The 18,579-nt window shown below is 36.4% G+C and overlaps 2 protein-coding genes across 2 annotated transcripts; both read right to left on the reverse strand.

Annotated features, from left to right (window-relative positions):
* Positions 1-508: 508 nt before the first annotated feature.
* Positions 509-4,189, reverse strand: LOC126380104 (uncharacterized). Its single transcript, XM_050029335.1, has 2 exons — positions 2,163-4,189; positions 509-1,080 (listed from the first exon to the last, which is right to left on the reverse strand). The coding sequence occupies exons 1-2, from the start codon at positions 3,537-3,539 to the stop codon at positions 1,021-1,023; spliced, it is 1,437 nt and encodes a 478-aa protein (XP_049885292.1). The 5' UTR covers positions 3,540-4,189; the 3' UTR covers positions 509-1,020.
* A 7,229-nt stretch (positions 4,190-11,418) lies between these two features.
* Positions 11,419-12,834, reverse strand: LOC126380134 (repetitive organellar protein-like). The gene has a single exon (XM_050029390.1). It carries the CDS (start codon positions 12,725-12,727, stop codon positions 11,714-11,716), a length of 1,014 nt encoding a protein of 337 aa, XP_049885347.1. The 5' UTR covers positions 12,728-12,834; the 3' UTR covers positions 11,419-11,713.
* Between the last annotated feature and the right edge of the window lie 5,745 nt (positions 12,835-18,579).

Below are 18,579 nucleotides of genomic sequence, written 5' to 3' on the forward strand. Positions count from 1 at the left end.
TCTTTCGCACTCATGTGAGCTGTCATAAGTTAAAAAGAGATAAATATACTATCGTCGTAACGTCTTTTGTACTCGCATAGCGGGTTTGTTATAGAAACGTACCTATTGTATAATTATGTTTTTGTATTAAGACCACTAGTGCCGTTCCATGTCTTTATCGACATTATTATCGGCTAAATATTTCATGTTAGTCCAAGATCTAAAAATTTATACTTTACAAATTAAATGATTAATTAAATACAGAAATAACGACCTAGTATCCAAATCTGGGTGGGTAGAACCACAAATAAATTAGTTAAAACGATACCTATTTGTTCCCGGATAGAATAATAATAATAATAATAATAACTTTATTGCACAAAATAGGAGAAATACAAAAATTGTTTACTTAAAACTAAAGGTGTGCTTATAATCTAATTAGTTTTCAGGAGTTGTACAGGGGTCCCCAAACTAGGCAATGCCTGAATCTTGGGGAACCAGATATTTTTATTTTTTATTAGCCTTAATTTTACTTACAATGTAAAATTATAACAAAAAACAAAAGAAAACAAAGATAGGCATTACAAAATAAAGTGTAGTATAATTGTAAATTGAGGAAGAGGTATGTAGAAAATTTATTTTACGAGGTCTTCAGTAGTGGTATAGTCCAGGGTGAGTAACCAGTCTGTTAACACGGACTTTGCTAGCGGAATAGGGCAGTCTATAATACAGCAAGACTTAGCTACTGCATTGTAAGTGCGAGATCTCACAAACTCTCCAAATCTACCCGCGAAAGCCGTGTTAACAGTCGGCAAAGGTACGCTGAAAGTGCGTTTTTTTAACAGTTCTTTATATGTGTCAGAATTTAATATGTGTTTGTGGGTGATAATGCATGTCTTTAGAATAAATAACTGTCGAATTGTTAGTACCTTGGCTTCCTTATACAAGGTGTCTGTGGGGTATCTGTAGGGTTTCTTCAGCATTACTTTTAGAACTGATCTTTGTGCTCTCTCTGCATCCTTGAGCTTAGTTTTTGCAGCACTACCCCAAACGGAGACACAATAGCTGGCAACCGACTGACATATAGCTATATAAACAGATCTTAAAAGAGATTTATCAGCAGACGACCTTAATTTCTTAATTATTCCTATGGTCTTTCTAATTCGTTTTGAAAGGCATTGAATATGAGCATCAAAATTTAAATGTTGATCTATCATGATGCCAAGATACTTGATATCCATTACACGCTGTATGGTACTACAGTTACATGGTTGTGGAGATGCCATATCACAAACATGAATTTTAATGTCATTTGTTACAGGTGGACTGGATGCGGCGGTTTTGTGGAAACATATGTATTTGGATTTTTTGTTGTTTAACGTTAAGAGATTATTCCTTAGCCAGTTATTAATGACTGACATACCATGCTCAGCAGATTGGAACGTATCTTTCCATTTTTTCCCTTCGAAAAGAACAACGGTGTCATCTGCGTAGCAGATAACTTCAGCATTTGGTAGAGTCAGATTGTGGATGTCGTTCATATAAATTATGAACAAGGTAGGTCCTAATATACTCCCTTGAGGAACCCCGAAATGTACTGGAGTAAGGTCACTTGTATGGGATCCTATTCTTACTAACTGCACCCGACTAGAGAGGTAACTAGTGAACCAGTTGAGGGCGAGTCCTCTAACACCAAGCTGTTTTAATTTACTAATTAAAATTTTGGAAGAGACGGTATCGAAGGCTTTAGCCAGGTCTAAGAAGATACCGATGCACTTGCTATTATTGTCAAGTTTATTAGAAATAAGCTCAGTTAAAAGTGTAGCCGCCTCTTCTGTAGATTTATTATGCCTGAAGCCGAATTGTCTGGATGAGAGAAGATTATTAGACTCTAAGTATTTCACCAACCGTTTATTTACTATTTTTTCAAGCATCTTGGATAATACGCTAAGCAGTGATATGGGTCTATAGTTCCCTGGAGATGTCTTAGATCCATCTTTATAGATGGGAGTGATAGAGGCCACTTTCCAGAGCTCCGGGAAACGACCTGTACTTAAACTTAAGTTGAATATGTGAACGAGAGGAGAACATAATATGTCCCTTATATACTTTAAAAGACTGGAGCTAATTTTGTCTAAGCCAGGGGCACTATCTGTCTTAAGTTGGTTTATAATGCATTTTACCTCTAGTTCGTCCGTGGGTTCCAAAAAGAAGGAGTCCATTGGTCCATTGGTATCAGGTACATTATTTGCCAGTTGGTCCTCAGTGACATCAATTTCTTGAATAATCCTCTTGGCCAAGTTTTCACCAACGGTAGAGAAGAATTTGTTACAAGTGTTAAGGGAATCTACGGTATTAGCACCTATTGTTGTAAGTTCAGTAGCTTGACAATTTTTTATTTTATTGGTGTTGCAAATTCTCTTAATGGTCTTCCAGAGTAGTTTTGGGTCGCCGCTATTGGACTGAAGTTCTTGTTTTTCATATTCAATTCTTAATTTTCGCAGTAACATATTATGGAAGTTTCTGTACCGTTTGTAAGTGATTTCAAGAATCTCGTCATTTGGAAACTGTTTAAGTTTTGCATGCAGGCGATCACGATGACGAGTGCATCTAAGCAGACCTGGAGTTATCCACGGCTGGATAACGTACTTTGATCGGCTGATTTTTATTTCTTTCGAATTATTTGCAATGGCCGTCTTTATTAATTCCATTAACACTTCCACAGCTTTATCGACGTTATCCAGTGCTGTAACCACACTCCAGTCTACCGACGCGAGTTCATCACCTACACCGTCATAGTCAATTATCATACGCGATCTTTGTATGCTACGCTTTTCGTTTGTGGTGAGTCCTACAATGACTATTTTGTGGTCTGTAATATCAGAGTTGCAGACTATACCAATGGCAGGGAATTTGGACTTAACAAATCCGTGGTCCAGACATGATGTTAATCGAGTAGGCATAGTTATTGCTGGTATAAAACCATGTTCCGCAAGTAAGCAAAGATATTCGGTTGATTCAGATGATAAAGTATTGATATTTATATCCCCAGCTAATATGACACTTTTTTTATTTTTGTGTATTTCGAGGTTATCGTTTAATGCGGACAAGAAAATGCTGAAGTCTCTAAATGCAGGCGATCTGTATATGCCAAAAATGGTTACAACATTAGGTATATCTATTATTAGACAACATGCTTCATCAAAACTTGGTTCAGTCACTGTCGCACACCAGGAGGATTTAGTGTAAGCTACTACTCCTCCATTTTGATTGATATTATGCAGTGTGAAATGTGAGTCGTAGCCTGGTATACTATCGATAATTGTGGAGTCATTTAGTCTACATTCTGTAAGGATTAGTATGTCGAATTCTAAATTGGTTCTGTGTATGTATACTAGTAAAGTATCAAGATTCTTTTTAACACTACGAATATTCAAAGAGATTACTTTAAAGTTGTATTTTTTGGTAATTAGGCTCTTGCATATTTCCGGCGAATTTATTTCGTGACATTGTATATCAAGCATCGAGTCAATGTCAGTAGTTAGGTCTAAGTTACCCATATTTTAACAGAAGTAATTTCTATCAAGTTTAAAAAGTTAGATGTGATGGTTTGAGGTGTGCAGAGTTTGCAAGAGCATAATATGTGAAAATTAAGATGATTATAGAGTAAAAGTGGTTGTAAACTAGAGGTAATATATAAATTCAAAAAATGATAAAGTGGTGATAACGTGAAGACCAAATATTGTTTTTGACAAGGATTTTTACCTATTTTTAAGTGTAGATTTTGGGTGTAAATTGTGCGTATAAACAAAGAAAAACTTAAAAAGTAATTAATAATCAAAAAGTAAAGCATAGAACTTAAAATAAACAAAACAATGAGATCTGCAATGGAAGTGAAGTTATTAAGGAACTTAAACTTAAACAGTACGTAGTGTACAATCAATAATTCAATTAGAGTAAAGATATTAGGAACAAGAAGTTAATTCCAGTCGACGCTCGGGCGAGGTGTTGTGTGTTTTAAGCTTTTCTAAGATAGCATCCGAAGTCACGTGTAAGACAGAGCTGGTTTCCGAACGTCGCATGAATATATTCCCGTTGGATGTCCAGGAATATTTGAAACCCAATTCAGAACCCAGCTTTCTTGCCTTACTAAAAAGAATTCTGTTTTCTTTAGTCAGGTGCTCGTTCAGGTATACTCGACGCGAATTTCCTGGAACGTTCAGCGAGTCCGTAGTGAGATTGCGGCGCACCCGCGCAGCACGCAGCAGCTGGTCGCGCGGCGCGCGGCGCGTCATTGTCAGCACCACCGGGCGCGGCCGCTCCAAGCCCCCCGCGCCACCGCCGCGGAGGCCGACTCGCTTAACGTCATCTACGTCTCGTGGGTCCAGTTCTATACCCAGCTTGGTGGAGATCACAGTGACTATTTGTTGCAGATTTTCACTGTTGCTTTCGGTTAAACCGGTTATTTCAACATCTTTGCATAGGCGGCGTTGCTCTTTTGAAGAAATAGTGTGACGCAGCTCGGCTACTTCTGCACGAAGGCTGATGACCTCCGCTCTATACTTGTCCACTTCTTTTACTTGCGTTTTCATATCGGCCAGCTCTTGCCTAAACGTTGCTATATCCTCCGAAGTAGAATTCAAAGATTTGGTGAATTCACGCATTTCCGTCTTCATGGAGATGAAGACATCCCGCAGTTCTTTTATGGCACTGGTGAACGATGTCACCACTTCGGCGGGCACTTCCATCTTGGCAAGACTTTCCGCAGATGACATAAAATTGTTTCCAGCTTCTTCCAGAGATGTATCTTGCTGTAGCTGGTGCAATGGAGCACTAAGGGACTTCTCATTTTTAGAATTTCCTTTACAGGTTGGGCAGCAGAATTGCAGTTTGTTTGTTTTTATAGGCTTCAGGTCATCTCGAGTCATGTGCAAGCATGCAGCGTGGTACTCCGCAGGGCATCTCGTACAAGTTATTAATGAGGCTCCACCCTCCAAGACGTTTTTACCTTTACAGGGTTTGTTACAGGTACCACACACCATATTGATAGAAAGGTAAAATTTTCAAAATATGTGCTCTGCTCTAAAGCGCCCTCTGTTTAAAACACAACGGAACTTTTGCCCAAGCTTCTATATACTGAATCAATGATAAAAACGTGGAAAGGTTCCTGTAGGACTGTCGTAGTTACCGTGACGACCGATAGATGTCCGTAATTTACAACAAATTGTTGATAAACCAAATAGTCAGTTTTAGGTTATAACAGTAGTTGAGTGATGTAAAAGTTGTAATTATAAGCAATATCTTCATACACATCGATCACTATATGTTGTTTTTTAAATATAAATCCACCACACTCACATAATGACACTTTTGGTGTTGAATACAGTTGATACTTAAGCCGTAATATAATTTAAGTTTTACGCAAAACCAACAGAGATTTTTTGGAGAAAACACTAGTACTTGTTAGTAACGAATATTAAAGTCACTTACACTATCTCTTTTGTAAAATAAATAGGAATTTAATTAAGAAAGTAAGTAAAATTTAGGTAACGGCTAATTCACTATGTTTACATTGGCAGCGCCCCCTGGCGAAAAAAAGAAAGATACCTATGAAGAACTGTACGTTGCGGTGACAGATTCAGAACCACTTATTCAACGTAATTATCATGGACAAACTTGTTAAAGGTCAATTTAACATTTTTAAATCTATGTCATTTCGCAAGGTGTTATGGCCGAGGAGGTCAGGACGGTCCATCTAGTCCAAATATACTGTAGTATCATTTTAATACGACATTGCGGCCACCCTTTGGTTGCTATAAATCACATACCTACCCCGGGAAGAACGCTTTTTTTGTTTTCGCTCTAAATCATGCTTGAAGGGGTGAGAGCCTTCAGCGCTCCCCATTTGTCCGGCCAAGTAGTTAATGCCATCTGCGGCAAATCTACAATAAGTCACGTCAAAAAAAAAAAAATGTAATCCCAGTGAGTCGGGAAGAGGTGTGTACGGTGTGGGTTGTGCTCCAGTCCACGGTGAGTCGGGATGGGGAGCTGCTCCTATCCGCGGTGAGTCGGGATTGTGGAGCCGGCGACTGGCGTGAGGCGAGAAGGCGGCCTGCCACGTGGAGCGCGTGCTCGACAGCGTGGTATGGCAGTGGACCTCGTGTGCTGTGTCGCTGTTGCGTGCGGAGTGTCAGGTCCAGGCAGCTTAGGCAGCTGGTCATGGAACTGTAGATGCTCCGAAGTCCTGGTGTGGAGTGTCAGGTGTCCAGGCAGCGTCGTAGGCGGCTGGCAGGTGGACGTGCTGATGATGCTCCGACTGAAGGCTGATGATGAACGCCTGTTGAGGGTTGATGCGGGGTGATTGATGCTGGTGGCGGATGATGCAGGTGCGACGCAGTTGACTCCGACTCCCAGAAGGTGTAGGCAGGAAATGTTCTGTCGAGGGTAACCAGTTTGGCAGCGAGGGTGTGCTGCCACCAAAGGATGTTTTGGGGTACCGAACAGAGCATAGTACCCCGCTAGCCACAAATTGTTAGTGTGACTAGCCGGGAATCGAATCGGCTCTCGATACAAGAAGCAGACAACCTTCTAGTATATTTCGGGGATTATCTCAATGCGATTAAAGAATAAAAGCAAATACTTCTTTATAAGATTTTATTCAAAATAGTTAGAATACAATGACCACAAACCAATTAACAATTCCGCTTTTTTGGTGATAAAAAAAATATTTCTTCTTGTTCACTTTCTTTGAAGTGTATAGTGTCGGCTCTGGTCGTCATAATAACTGTACCTGCAAGAATGGCACATATTAACGTGGAGCACACAAATACTTGTGTACCTATTTGTTTTTTTGCATTGCATGTTTAGACATTGCACATAGAAGGAATAATCACAGGTACTTACAAAAATAGTTATTCATACTAATTATTGTGTGCAATAGAGAATATTTGTATTGTATTGAATTATTTTTTCCATGCTAATGTAGAATCCAAAAACGAAATAGCTGCAAATTCATCTATAAACTTATAATTAAACTTAAACTCACCTTATGTGAGATATGTGAGTAAATATTGTTGGTATTGCATCTCTATGTAATATTTTTGTTTGGTATCCTGCTCGATAGAAAGCAAGATACATCGAAATGTAATTAGCACAGGCTTAAATAAGGAGAAGGCGTCCTTCAGAAGAAAGAATCATCTCGTTTCATGGTCTGAATCCAATTCTTTCTTAATTTCTGGTTTCGTAAATTAGGATATTTAGGAAATCTGGAAAATATAATATCTTTATGTAATCTTCATTCAAATCGGAAACAGGTTGAAAAATAAATTAAACGTGAATAGAATAACACAACATGTAGAATATGTAGATGTTACACTAAAACATATTATATTATCGACATCAAAGGACAACACTACTTATAATACTTTGGGTACATGATCTGTCAAAGCTGATTAGCGTAAAATGTGAAATCAATTATTTGTACAAATGTGACGGCTTTACTGAAAATATGCGTCTGCATCGTGTTTAGGGCTCAATAAACTTTACAAAAACCAGACCAGGTAATGTATTTCTTGCACACAAACATGTATTATGTGGTCGATAACTTACCCATGGTGAGACATTATTTGATCGTTCTCCATTATAACACCCATTCTACTCTCACAACCAATAGCTACGCAAGCCATGGTTCATAATTTTATTTTATTTTATTTGGATAATCAACAGCGTTACAATAAATGCATGTGTGTTGTAGAACATTAATTAAACGTAAGGCCAATAACAGATTACCCCGGATTATTATGAAGTACTTAATAATATTAATCTAAACTAATTACAACATTATGCTATTTTACTATATCATTATATAAACAAATATTTTGTAAACAGGAGAAACTAAATGGGATACCGTAAGCTTGTTCTTTAGAAAACTAAAACTATATTGTAACCATAAGTTGCATTCAAAATAAAAAACACTACTAAAAACTGTACTTTTATGCGTATCAATATTAGAAAGAAAAGAAAAAGAAAAGAAAGTTAAGTATCTACAACAATTGAAGTATATACTCACCAATCCTACTCTCAATGAGTTTCGTGTGTATGTGTGTATGCAAGTGTATTTTAAATATAAATATATATGTGTATTTACGTATGTATGTATGTAGCCCTACGTGTTTGCCACTTGGGATCGGATGGCAGCTATTCAAATAATCTCAAAAAACCACCATCCACTACTGTGTGTGTGTACCTATTATATTTGTATGCTGAGTGTTTAAAATTTATTTATGACATGGTTTTTGAAAGTTTTAACGTCATACCGGTATGGATCTACCTCAGTAAAGAGTTTATTGTAGGTACGAGTTATTCTTGTAATAGTCTCATTTTGACAGTAATTTGTCCGATGTGGTGGTACATAAAATGGATTAGGTCGATTTAAGGTGCGGAATGAGAGACGCCGTGGGATATTTAAATTAACTGTGCTTACTAATTCTGGACAATCAATTCTGGAGTTTAAGATATTATACAAGAATGTCATATCGTATACAGTTCGCCGGTGTTCTAAAGAAAGCAGTTTATGCCTTGAGCAGCTCTCTTTGTAGAAATCGTCAGTTGTAGGTCGAAAAAAAGTTCGATAGTTAAGGAAATTAAGAAATCTTTTTTGTATTTTCTCAATCTTAGCAATATGTTTTTTATAATGTGGTGACCAGATGCATGCCGCATATTCCAATATACTGCGCACATACGCAATATAAACAGTTTTGAGTGTTACTGGGTTGCGGAATACTGAACAGGTTCTCATGACAAATCCCAATGATTTAAAGGCTTTGTTGGTAATTGTCTCAACATGTTGATTTAAAGAAAGTTTGTTATCTAAGTCTACTCCTAAGTCTTTTACTAGATTCACTCGAGTGAGAGAGATGCCATCAATATTATAGTTAGTTAGCATGGCCTCTCGACGACGAGTAAAAGATATAATTTGACACTTATTTATATTAATTGATATGCGATTCCGTTTGTAGTAAAAGCTCAACCGGTTTAGGTCCTCTTGTAATTTCAGAGTGTCTTCAGGACTTTTTATGCTTAAAAATATTTTTGTGTCGTCGGCGTACATAAGAAACTGAGAAAAATTAATATAATTATGTATATCATACAGATACGCATTGTAGAATAGAGGTCCTAAGTGGGACCCTTGTGGTACTCCAGATGGAATATTTACATAATCTGATTTAAAGCCTCCCAAGACAACCATCTGCGACCTGTTTTTGAGATAAGACTCAACCCAACGTAAAAGGTTGCCATGGATACCGAGCGCAGATAGCTTCGACAGAAGGATGACATGATCCACACGATCGAAAGCCTTTTCAAAATCGGTATAAATCACGTCAACCTGCTGCCCTATTTCCATGTGTTCTCTAACAAATTTTGTAAATATTGTTAAGTTCGTGGAAGTCGACCGTCCCCTGAGAAAGCCATGCTGCTGTTGCGGTATACCGGCAACTATTTGGGGATACATTGCATCGTATACGACTTTTTCAAATACCTTACTGAACATGTTCAAAATTGATATAGGTCTATAATTTTCGATTTTGCTTTTTAAGCCTTTTTTATGAATAGGTACAATCCTAGCTTCCTTCCAAATAGAGGGAAAAACACCATCTTTAAGAGATTTATTGAAAATTAGTGTAAGGGGATGTGCTAACGCTTCACAACATTTTAATATGAAAACCGGTGGGATATTATCGCAGCCAGCACCCTTATGAGGATCTAAATGACGTAATAGTTTAAGAACCTGATTTTTTGTGACGTTAAAGTCATTAAGAACATTCGAGGTGGCAGATTGATCGTAGTTATTATGAAAATCCGAGTAACTTGTGGCGGGAAGCGAGAACATATTGAAAAAGAATTTGTTGAAACCACTTACAATCTCAGCACCAGTATTTAACAAAGAGTTGTCCAACGTAAATTTGCTTGGATAATTACTTCCACCTCTTCGTGATTTAACAAAATTCCAAAACGTTTTAGGATTTTTGGTGATCGATTGTTGAATATTATATATGAATTTGTTGTAACAGGCATTGTGTACTCGGTGGTAACGTGCTCTTAGTAAAGAAAATTCTTGTTTGTCTCTTAGGTTGTTGTATTTTCTCCAGTTTGCGTGTGCTTTTGCTTTTTCTTTGATAATTTTGATGAGGCTCGCGGAGTACCAGATCGGGTAGATGTATCGACTATTTTTAATGATTGTTAAGGGGACGTATAATTGTATTGCTTCGTAAAGAATTTCGTAGAAAAAAATCACTGCTTCTTCTGTATTCCTACTCATAAGTTCCTGATCCCATTGGATATTGTTAATAAACTTTATAATTTTGTCATAGTCAGCTTTATTAAACTTGTATTTGCTTATGTGAGTGTTAGTCAGAGGTTTTAACGTTATATCTGAGGCACAGATATTTAATGGGGGATGAGCCACGTCTATTTTAGACAAAGGGTGAACACATACGTATGTTTCGATATTAAAGTTACTAAATATGAGATCCAAAGTATTACCACTGTTATTTTTTGCCACATTGTATTGTGTCATGCCGTTAAAATACAAGGAGTTAATAACATTAAAACCTAATTCACGAATTATGCTACATTCATTTTTTGGAACGTAGGTAGGATCTGTTGTTTCCCATTGTATAAAAGGCAGATTGAAGTCGCCCGTTAGTAATAAATTAACATCGCTTTCAAGGGAGTTTACAACATTTAATAAGTTTTGTAAGTCAAATTGTTGATTTACGCTAACCCCGCGTATGTATGTAGCCACAATAATAAGACTTCTATCAGTCTGTAATGTGCGACCCGGTATCGTAACGCAGATTATGTCAGTGGGTGAGAAACGAACGGCTATGTTTGTTGGATATGCTTGTAGTTCATGTCTAGTTAATATCATAACACCTCCGCCAATGGATTTACTTGTGCCCACCAAATCTCTGTCACACCGAAATACACTGTAGCGATCGTCACAAAATTCCCGGTCATAAATACTCTCACACAACCACGTCTCAACTATGATGATAATATCGTATGCGTTAGCCCGAATGTTTTGAAAACAACTGTGTGTCTTGGTACGCAGCCCGCGTACGTTTTGATAGTAAATGCTCAAATTAGCCATTGTAGGAAATGATTGTAGTTAAAATTATTATTATTAAGTCTGATATATCACAATTTTTAGGTGGAGGATACACACCAGAACACACAGGTGACTGGTAAGATGTACGTTTGTGGGCGACATAACGTAACGTATATGTTTTAATGAAATGTGTATATGACTTTATATGGAGATGAAAATATTTTAGTTTGTAGGGTAGAAAAGGTGAGATATGGTTGACAGGTACATATGAAATCAATTTTAAGAAATGGATGTAGACAAATAAAAATAATTGAATTAAGACAGGTATATAAGTATGTTGTTTATGTTTATGTGTAGTAGATGAGAATTGGTAAAACTGTTTCTGTTTCACAATGTAGCACTTAAAAATAGATACTACGTTATTTATGTGTTTTAAAGTTCCGTCCATATGGTGACTGTTATTACTGAAGTTAAACATAAAAGTTGCAATTGGCAAAATAATATAGAAGTTAGAGCATAAACAGCCCTCGGAATCCCAGCACATCAAAAAAATATTTAACAAGAAAGAAAAATAATGCAGAAAAAAAAGTACGATAAAGTGAGTAAACATTGGCGGTGGTGAGGTTATTCCCAAACCTTTTTTATATCTAAGTCGTTTTTTATATTCATTGATTTTGAATTGTCGTCTTTTCTCATAAAAATTAAACAGTTTTTTATCCACACATATTTGCATCCCGATGTCTTCGCAGCTTCCCGACACTTCTTGTAAAGTAATTTGTTGTCGACTGTAAGGTGTTCATTGACATATATGCGCCTCGGTTCTCCAGTAATACAGATATCTTCAGTGCTCAAACCCCGCTTTTTGCGAATACCAGCTAGAATGTTGTCTTTGATGATCCGTTTCTTAAGCTTTAAAACGATGGCTTTTGGTCGTCCTGCGGTATTTTTTCGTGGCTGGACTCTAGTAACATGTACAATATCCTCAGGAACGAGTTCGACCTCAGCATATTTGGCTAATTTTATCACTAGTTCCGACAGGTTTTCGTGTGTCATTTCTGGAAGGCCAGTGATTTCCAAATTGAGTAGCCTATCTCGCTGTTGTTGCTCCATTATTTCAGACTTTAGAATGGAAATTGTAGTGTGTAAGTCTTCGATTTCAGATTTCATCTTTTCAGAAATATTGGAATTGTTTTCAAAGCTTTTTATTTTATTGTTCAGATCTTTTTGTTCGGCTGATGTGTATTCCAGAGATTGTTTCATATCTGTGATATCACTTTCGATTTCTTTTATTCTCGTGTTCATGTTTTGATATTCCTGCTGCACACTGGTTATCTCGGAACGTAGTTCAGAGATGGAGGATTCCATAGAGGTAAGTTTCGCATGTAGACTGGAGTTTTGATTGGTAATAGTCTGTACGGATGTTTGCAATTGAGAGAGTTTTTCATTTTGGTTACCAGAGAAAGTGGAGAATAAGCTTTTCATCTCATCCATAAAAGACTTCATCGAATCTTCATAGATTTCATCTCGTTTGCGTTTTGTTCTCCTGCCGACATTAACACCGTCTGTGTCTCTATCCGTGTTGTCGGAGGTCGAGTCAAACCCTTGTGTTTTGCTGGGTGGGGTACGCGCTGGTTTCATCGTGAACTATTTACTCGGGAATATTCCCTTGGCACAAACACTAATCACGTATAACCTCGGCGTTCGACCGGTTCGCGATGTCGCGAGAAGAACAGCTCAAGCGCCGTGGAAATGATGAATGAATAACTATTTCACAGATTTTTTAAATAAAAAGTTAAAATAACGTCCCAAAACACCAAAAAGCTAACGGCAGGTTTGGTTTCCAGCTGGTTACCACAACATCTCAAAACGAGAAACACTGACGTTCTAGACAGCGGTGTTCGTCTATGTTTGTTTCTTTTTTTCACAGAGATTGTTGCGATAGGGAAGAAAGAGAGCTGTGATAGTTTGATCGTCACTCTAAAATATATCTGTCTATTCTATACAAGGACAAGGTCTTTGCCGCTACGCGAGTATAAAAGACGTTACGAGGATAGTATATTTATCTCTTTTCAACTTATGACGGCTCATATGAGTGCGAAAGACAAAAACTATGTTTTTCTTTCGTCTTAAATACGCTCCGTCTATTTTATACTTGGTCTTTGAATTTTGATGGACAAAATGACAATGGACTTTTTGGCGGGAACGGGAACGGGACGGTTGCTTTCTTCATTGAATAATTTAAATAATTAATACGAAGTGGTATTTTGTGGTTCGCATTAAGTTAGTCGGATAACATTCGAGATGTTATTATATCGGAATATTCAATACACTTGCAATTAGTTGCAATACACAAAATGTTGCTATCTATTTTCGCTTCGTGCCAATAAGCCGCTTCATAACTCGAAAGTTTATGCGGATTTTTGGGTTAATTCGTTTTGGGGTTCGGAGTAAGAGACTGCTCCGAGGGTCGGGGCTTAGGTTTCAACATTCATCGGCATCACCTTTCATCATTTCATTAATCATCATCAAGAAAAAAATACATAAGACGTGGCTGTATGGGTATAGTTCCTTTTGCCTTGCCCTTCGGGGAAAACCAATACTAAAAATGACAATTATTTCGTAAACAAAGAACCAATCAGGATTTTCGGAAAAGGCGCGGGAAAATACGGACGTGTTTTAAATTTGCATTTAAATAATATTTCGGAAAATTTGTATAATACTGTATATATTTATAAAAATAGGATTACAATTAACTTAATTCTATAGTGTACATATAAAAGTTTGAGTGAAGATGGGGAAAGGCGCAAAAAAACGTAAAAAGAAAATTGATTCTGAGGAGGCCGGGTCTGATAGTTCGGCAGACTATAATTCAATGAAGTCATTTGAAGTAGAACCTCCAAAGGATAAGTATGAAGTCTTCAAGATTCCTGATTATGTTCGATATTATCCAGAAGATGGCGGCAACTTTGAATATGTTGTCTTCATGGAAAGTACGAAGCCTGAGCAACCTCTGGGTGCTCGAGATATGATGTCCCTTGCAAATTCCCTGAAAAGATACAATAAAGGAGTGAAACAGCTGCAAAGAATAAATAAATTTAAAATTGGAGTCATATTTGAGCGGCCCGGCCTGGCGAACGCTGCTCTAACAAATAAAAAATTTTTGGATTCGCATAGTCTGAAAGCGTCGATACCAGCGTCCTCAAGTGAGGTCACTGGTGTAATAACTCACGTGCCTACAGACCTCTCTAATGAACAAATATATTCTGCATTGACATCAACCAAAAACATTGTCACTATTCGAAGATTTATGAGGCGTGTCAAAAACGATTTTGGAGAGTTCAATTTAGAGCCAACAAAGACTGTATCCATAACTTTTTCATGCCCAAATTTACCCGAAAGTGTTGACCTCAACAGCTGGCGGTTCGAGCTTCGTCCGTATATTCCACCAGTTAAACAATGCTTGAAGTGTTTGCGGTATGGACATATCGCAAAGTTTTGTAAAAATGCTGAACGCTGCTCCATCTGCGGTGAGTCTCACAATTTTAAAGTTTGCACCAAGCTACCCAAGGATGCTTCTTGTTGTCACTGCAAAGGAAATCATATAGCTATATCATCTCAATGTCCAGTCAAAAAAGAACAAATAGAATTAAACAAACAGAAAGTGGAGACCAGATCGTATGCCTCTATAATTAACCAGAAGTCCTTCCCTCCGTTGAAGCAACATCCAACTGACCTCCTAGCATCTTTACTTAACTCAGATCAAATACTAAACATGGTTGTGGAATCAGTGGTGAAGCTGGTTGCTATGCACAAAAATAGTGAGGCATCAATTTGCTCACAAAGTATTAAGGACACGCTCTTGGATACTATAAAGAGAAACAAGAAATCTCAATAGTTTATTCTTTCTTTTCTTTTTATTATGGATTATTTAAACATAATTAGTTGGAATGCTCAGAGTTTGACTGCTCATAAAAATTTACTAGTTCATTTTTTGAAAGAGAAAGAAATCGATTTAGCTCTGATTTGTGAAACTTGGTTAAAACCTCATATTAATTTTAATATTAAAGGATATAACATTGTAAGATTAGATTCTGGTAGTCGTCACAATGGCGTAGCCATTTTAATTCATAATAGTTTACAGTTTGACAAAATAAACACTTCTTTTGACGATTCTTTACAAAATATAGCTGTACGATTGAAATATGGCAATAAGGAAATTTCTTTTGTTTCTATATATAGTCCTGGCAGTAATCCTTTATTTTCTAAAGTAAAGTTCGATAATTTAATCAGTAATATACCTGGTCCCATGCTGATTGCTGGTGATTTTAACGCACTGCACACAGCATGGGGTTGTAGTGCCATTAATGCACGTGGTCGTGGCATTCTTGAAAGCATTAGTGACAATGATTTAGTTTTATTAAATGATGGCGAATTGACTACAGTTGGCTCAAGCAGTTGGCAGAGGAATGCTCTTGATCTTGTAATGGTTTCTTCATCACTGGCACTTAATTGTGAGTGGTCAGTTCACAATGATCCGCTTGGCAGTTATCATTTACCTGTAATAACAAAGATTGAATTTAGTGATAACAGTTATTCTGATATACATTATCTTACATCTCCCACTCATTTTGATTTTCGTCTAGTAGATTGGGTAAAGTACAGTCATAATTTAGAGATTTTGTTGCAGAATTTTTACTATGATGATTCAGATCCTTTAAAATGTTACTCAGATTTGTTACTATTGTTGGATCTTGCATTGCATCATTCTGTCACAGCTAGTAGGAAGTCTACACAATCAGTTTTTACATACAAAACTCCTCAATCCAGATCTCGTAGGAAATATGTTCCACTGCCTTGGTGGAACAGTAATTGTACCAAAGCTGTGGAGGATTCTAAGGCCGCATATATAGAATTTAAAAATAGTCTGTCAGAGGAAAGTTTCCTTAATTTTAAAAAGATGCAAGCAATTAAAAAACTTGTTTTAAAAAAAGAAAAAAATTCAAGCTGGCTTTCTTTGTGTGAGACATTCAATCGTTGTACTCCCATATCTAGAATATGGAGATTTGTTAAAAAATTTAAAGGTTGTTCTGCTCCATATAAAAATGTCTACACTGATTGGTTACATGACTTTTTGAGAAAATATACTCCTGATACTGTTGAGGCCCCTTTAAAATATGACCCTATTTACAATGAATGTAACAGTCAATATCTAGTGAAACCCTTTAGTTTACAAGAGTTTAAAACTGCAGTTCTTTCACGACGCGATACAGCTTATGGCCTTGATGGTATTCCATATAAGATGTTAAAAAACACAACAGATAAATCTAAGGGAATAATTCTACAAATATATAATTTACTTTGGTCTAGTTCAGTTATACCTTTGGATTGGAAAAAAGATTGTTTGATTCCTGTATTAAAACCAAATAAAGATAAAACTAAGGCTAATTCTTATAGACCAATTGCTTTAACTTCCTGTTTAGGAAAAATTTTCGAACAATTAATAAAGCAGAGGCTTGAATTTCATATTGAAAAAAATAACATTTTACCTTCAAATCAGTTTGGCTTTCGTAGGGGCAAATCTTGTAGAGAGAGTATAGCTCATCTTCAGCTTGATATTTTTGACTCACTTAAAAAAGGTGATATTCTGATTGGTGTTTTCTTTGATATCATTGGTGCTTTCAATAATGTTAATCATCATATTCTTTCTTGTGAACTCTTTTCTCTTGGTATACCTGAAAAAATTGTAAGTTGGGTTTTTAATTTTTTGCATGGTCGTGAAGTATATGTGAAGTCTAATAATAAATTAATAGGTCCACGTTTTTCTTATAAAGGTGTGTGTCAGGGAGGTATCCTATCACCTCTGTTGTATATATTGTACATACATAAACTGAATAGCATATTAGGAATACAAGTGAGCAACTTGCAATTTGCTGATGATTTAGTTATATATTTTGCTGGGTCTGATATCCAGCATGTATCATCTGTTATTAACTCTGCTCTTGATAAACTAAAAAAATATTTTGGTTACTTAAATCTTGATATAAGCCCCGAAAAATCAAAAGTTGTGGTTTTTGGTGAGTGTGATTCTGATGTTGACGTTATATACAATAATGTTAGTCTGCCAATTGAAAATGAAGTTAAATTTTTAGGAATAATCTTTACTAAAAATCTTTCCTGGAATAGGTATGTTGAATCTGTGTTGGGTAGAGCATTTCAAGGCTATAACATCTTGAAGTCTTTATCAAGTATTGATCCAAAAATCTTGTTAATGCTGTATAAATCAATAGTGAGAAGTCACTTTGAATATGGTTTTTTGAGTTTTGCTTCTGATCCTAAATTGGTACATAAGTTAGATGTTTTACAAAATCATAATTTGCGATGTATTACAGGAGCAATGAGAACTACTCCAATTAATTCCTTGCAAATAGAATGCAACATTCCACCTCTATCACTCAGGTTTAAGTTTTTAAAGTTCAAGTTCATGATAAAATTATCTTCAATGCCTTCTCATCCTTTATTTAAAAAAATTGATTTTTATCATAGATTGCATTGTCCATCTAATCTCTCTAAAGTACCGTATGTGTTTCATGACTTCTCTAACATGATTGAATACAGGCAACAGCATACAATATATCAAACTAATAATAGTTGGATCTGTTATACTGGACAGTATGAGAGCAATTTTTACAATATTAACATCCTTATTGATACTCACTTAAAATGCAAAGAAGAGGTGTACGAGCAGATAAGTAAATTTCCTTCACACAAGCAGATATACACAGATGGGTCTAAAACTGATAATAGTACTTCTATGGCCATATACATACCTAGTCGAAAATATAGCCAAGGTGTTAAGCTTCCAGAACAGATGAGCATATTTACTGCAGAATGCCTAGCTATTTTTGCTGCACTTCAATTTATTGAACATAATATTCGTGAATCCAAACTTTGGCTTATCTTAACAGACAGTATGAGTAGTCTGCGTGCTCTTCAAAATTGCAAATTTAACTCAAATTCCAACTACGTTTTGCATGATATTAAACAATTATATTATAAATTGAGCACTCAGAGCGACATCAATATAACTTTAATGTGGATTCCTTCTCACATTGGTGTAGCTGGAAATGAAAATGCCGATACTTTGGCTAGAGCAATTTCAAATTTTTCAAACGACTCAAATGTCAATGCAACAACCAGGAATGTTGCTATACCTCACACTGATTTACTTCCATACTTAAAACATAAATTGATGCTGGACTGGATGCAGAATTGGGAGGAAACTCTCAAAACTAAAGGACAGTGGTATGCCAAAATTAATAAAATAATTAGTCGCCCGTGGTTCACAAGATCAACATATCTTCATGAGAAAAGATTTTATAGTATCATGTCACGTCTAAGATTTGGACACTGCCGATTTAAATCACATTTATGTAGAATGAACATCATTTCATCACCGAAATGCTCAGCATGTAATACAGATCAAGATCAGA

This window comes from Pectinophora gossypiella, chromosome Z, assembly GCF_024362695.1.
Source record: "Pectinophora gossypiella chromosome Z, ilPecGoss1.1, whole genome shotgun sequence".
In the NCBI taxonomy this organism is placed as follows: Eukaryota; Metazoa; Arthropoda; class Insecta; order Lepidoptera; family Gelechiidae; genus Pectinophora; species Pectinophora gossypiella.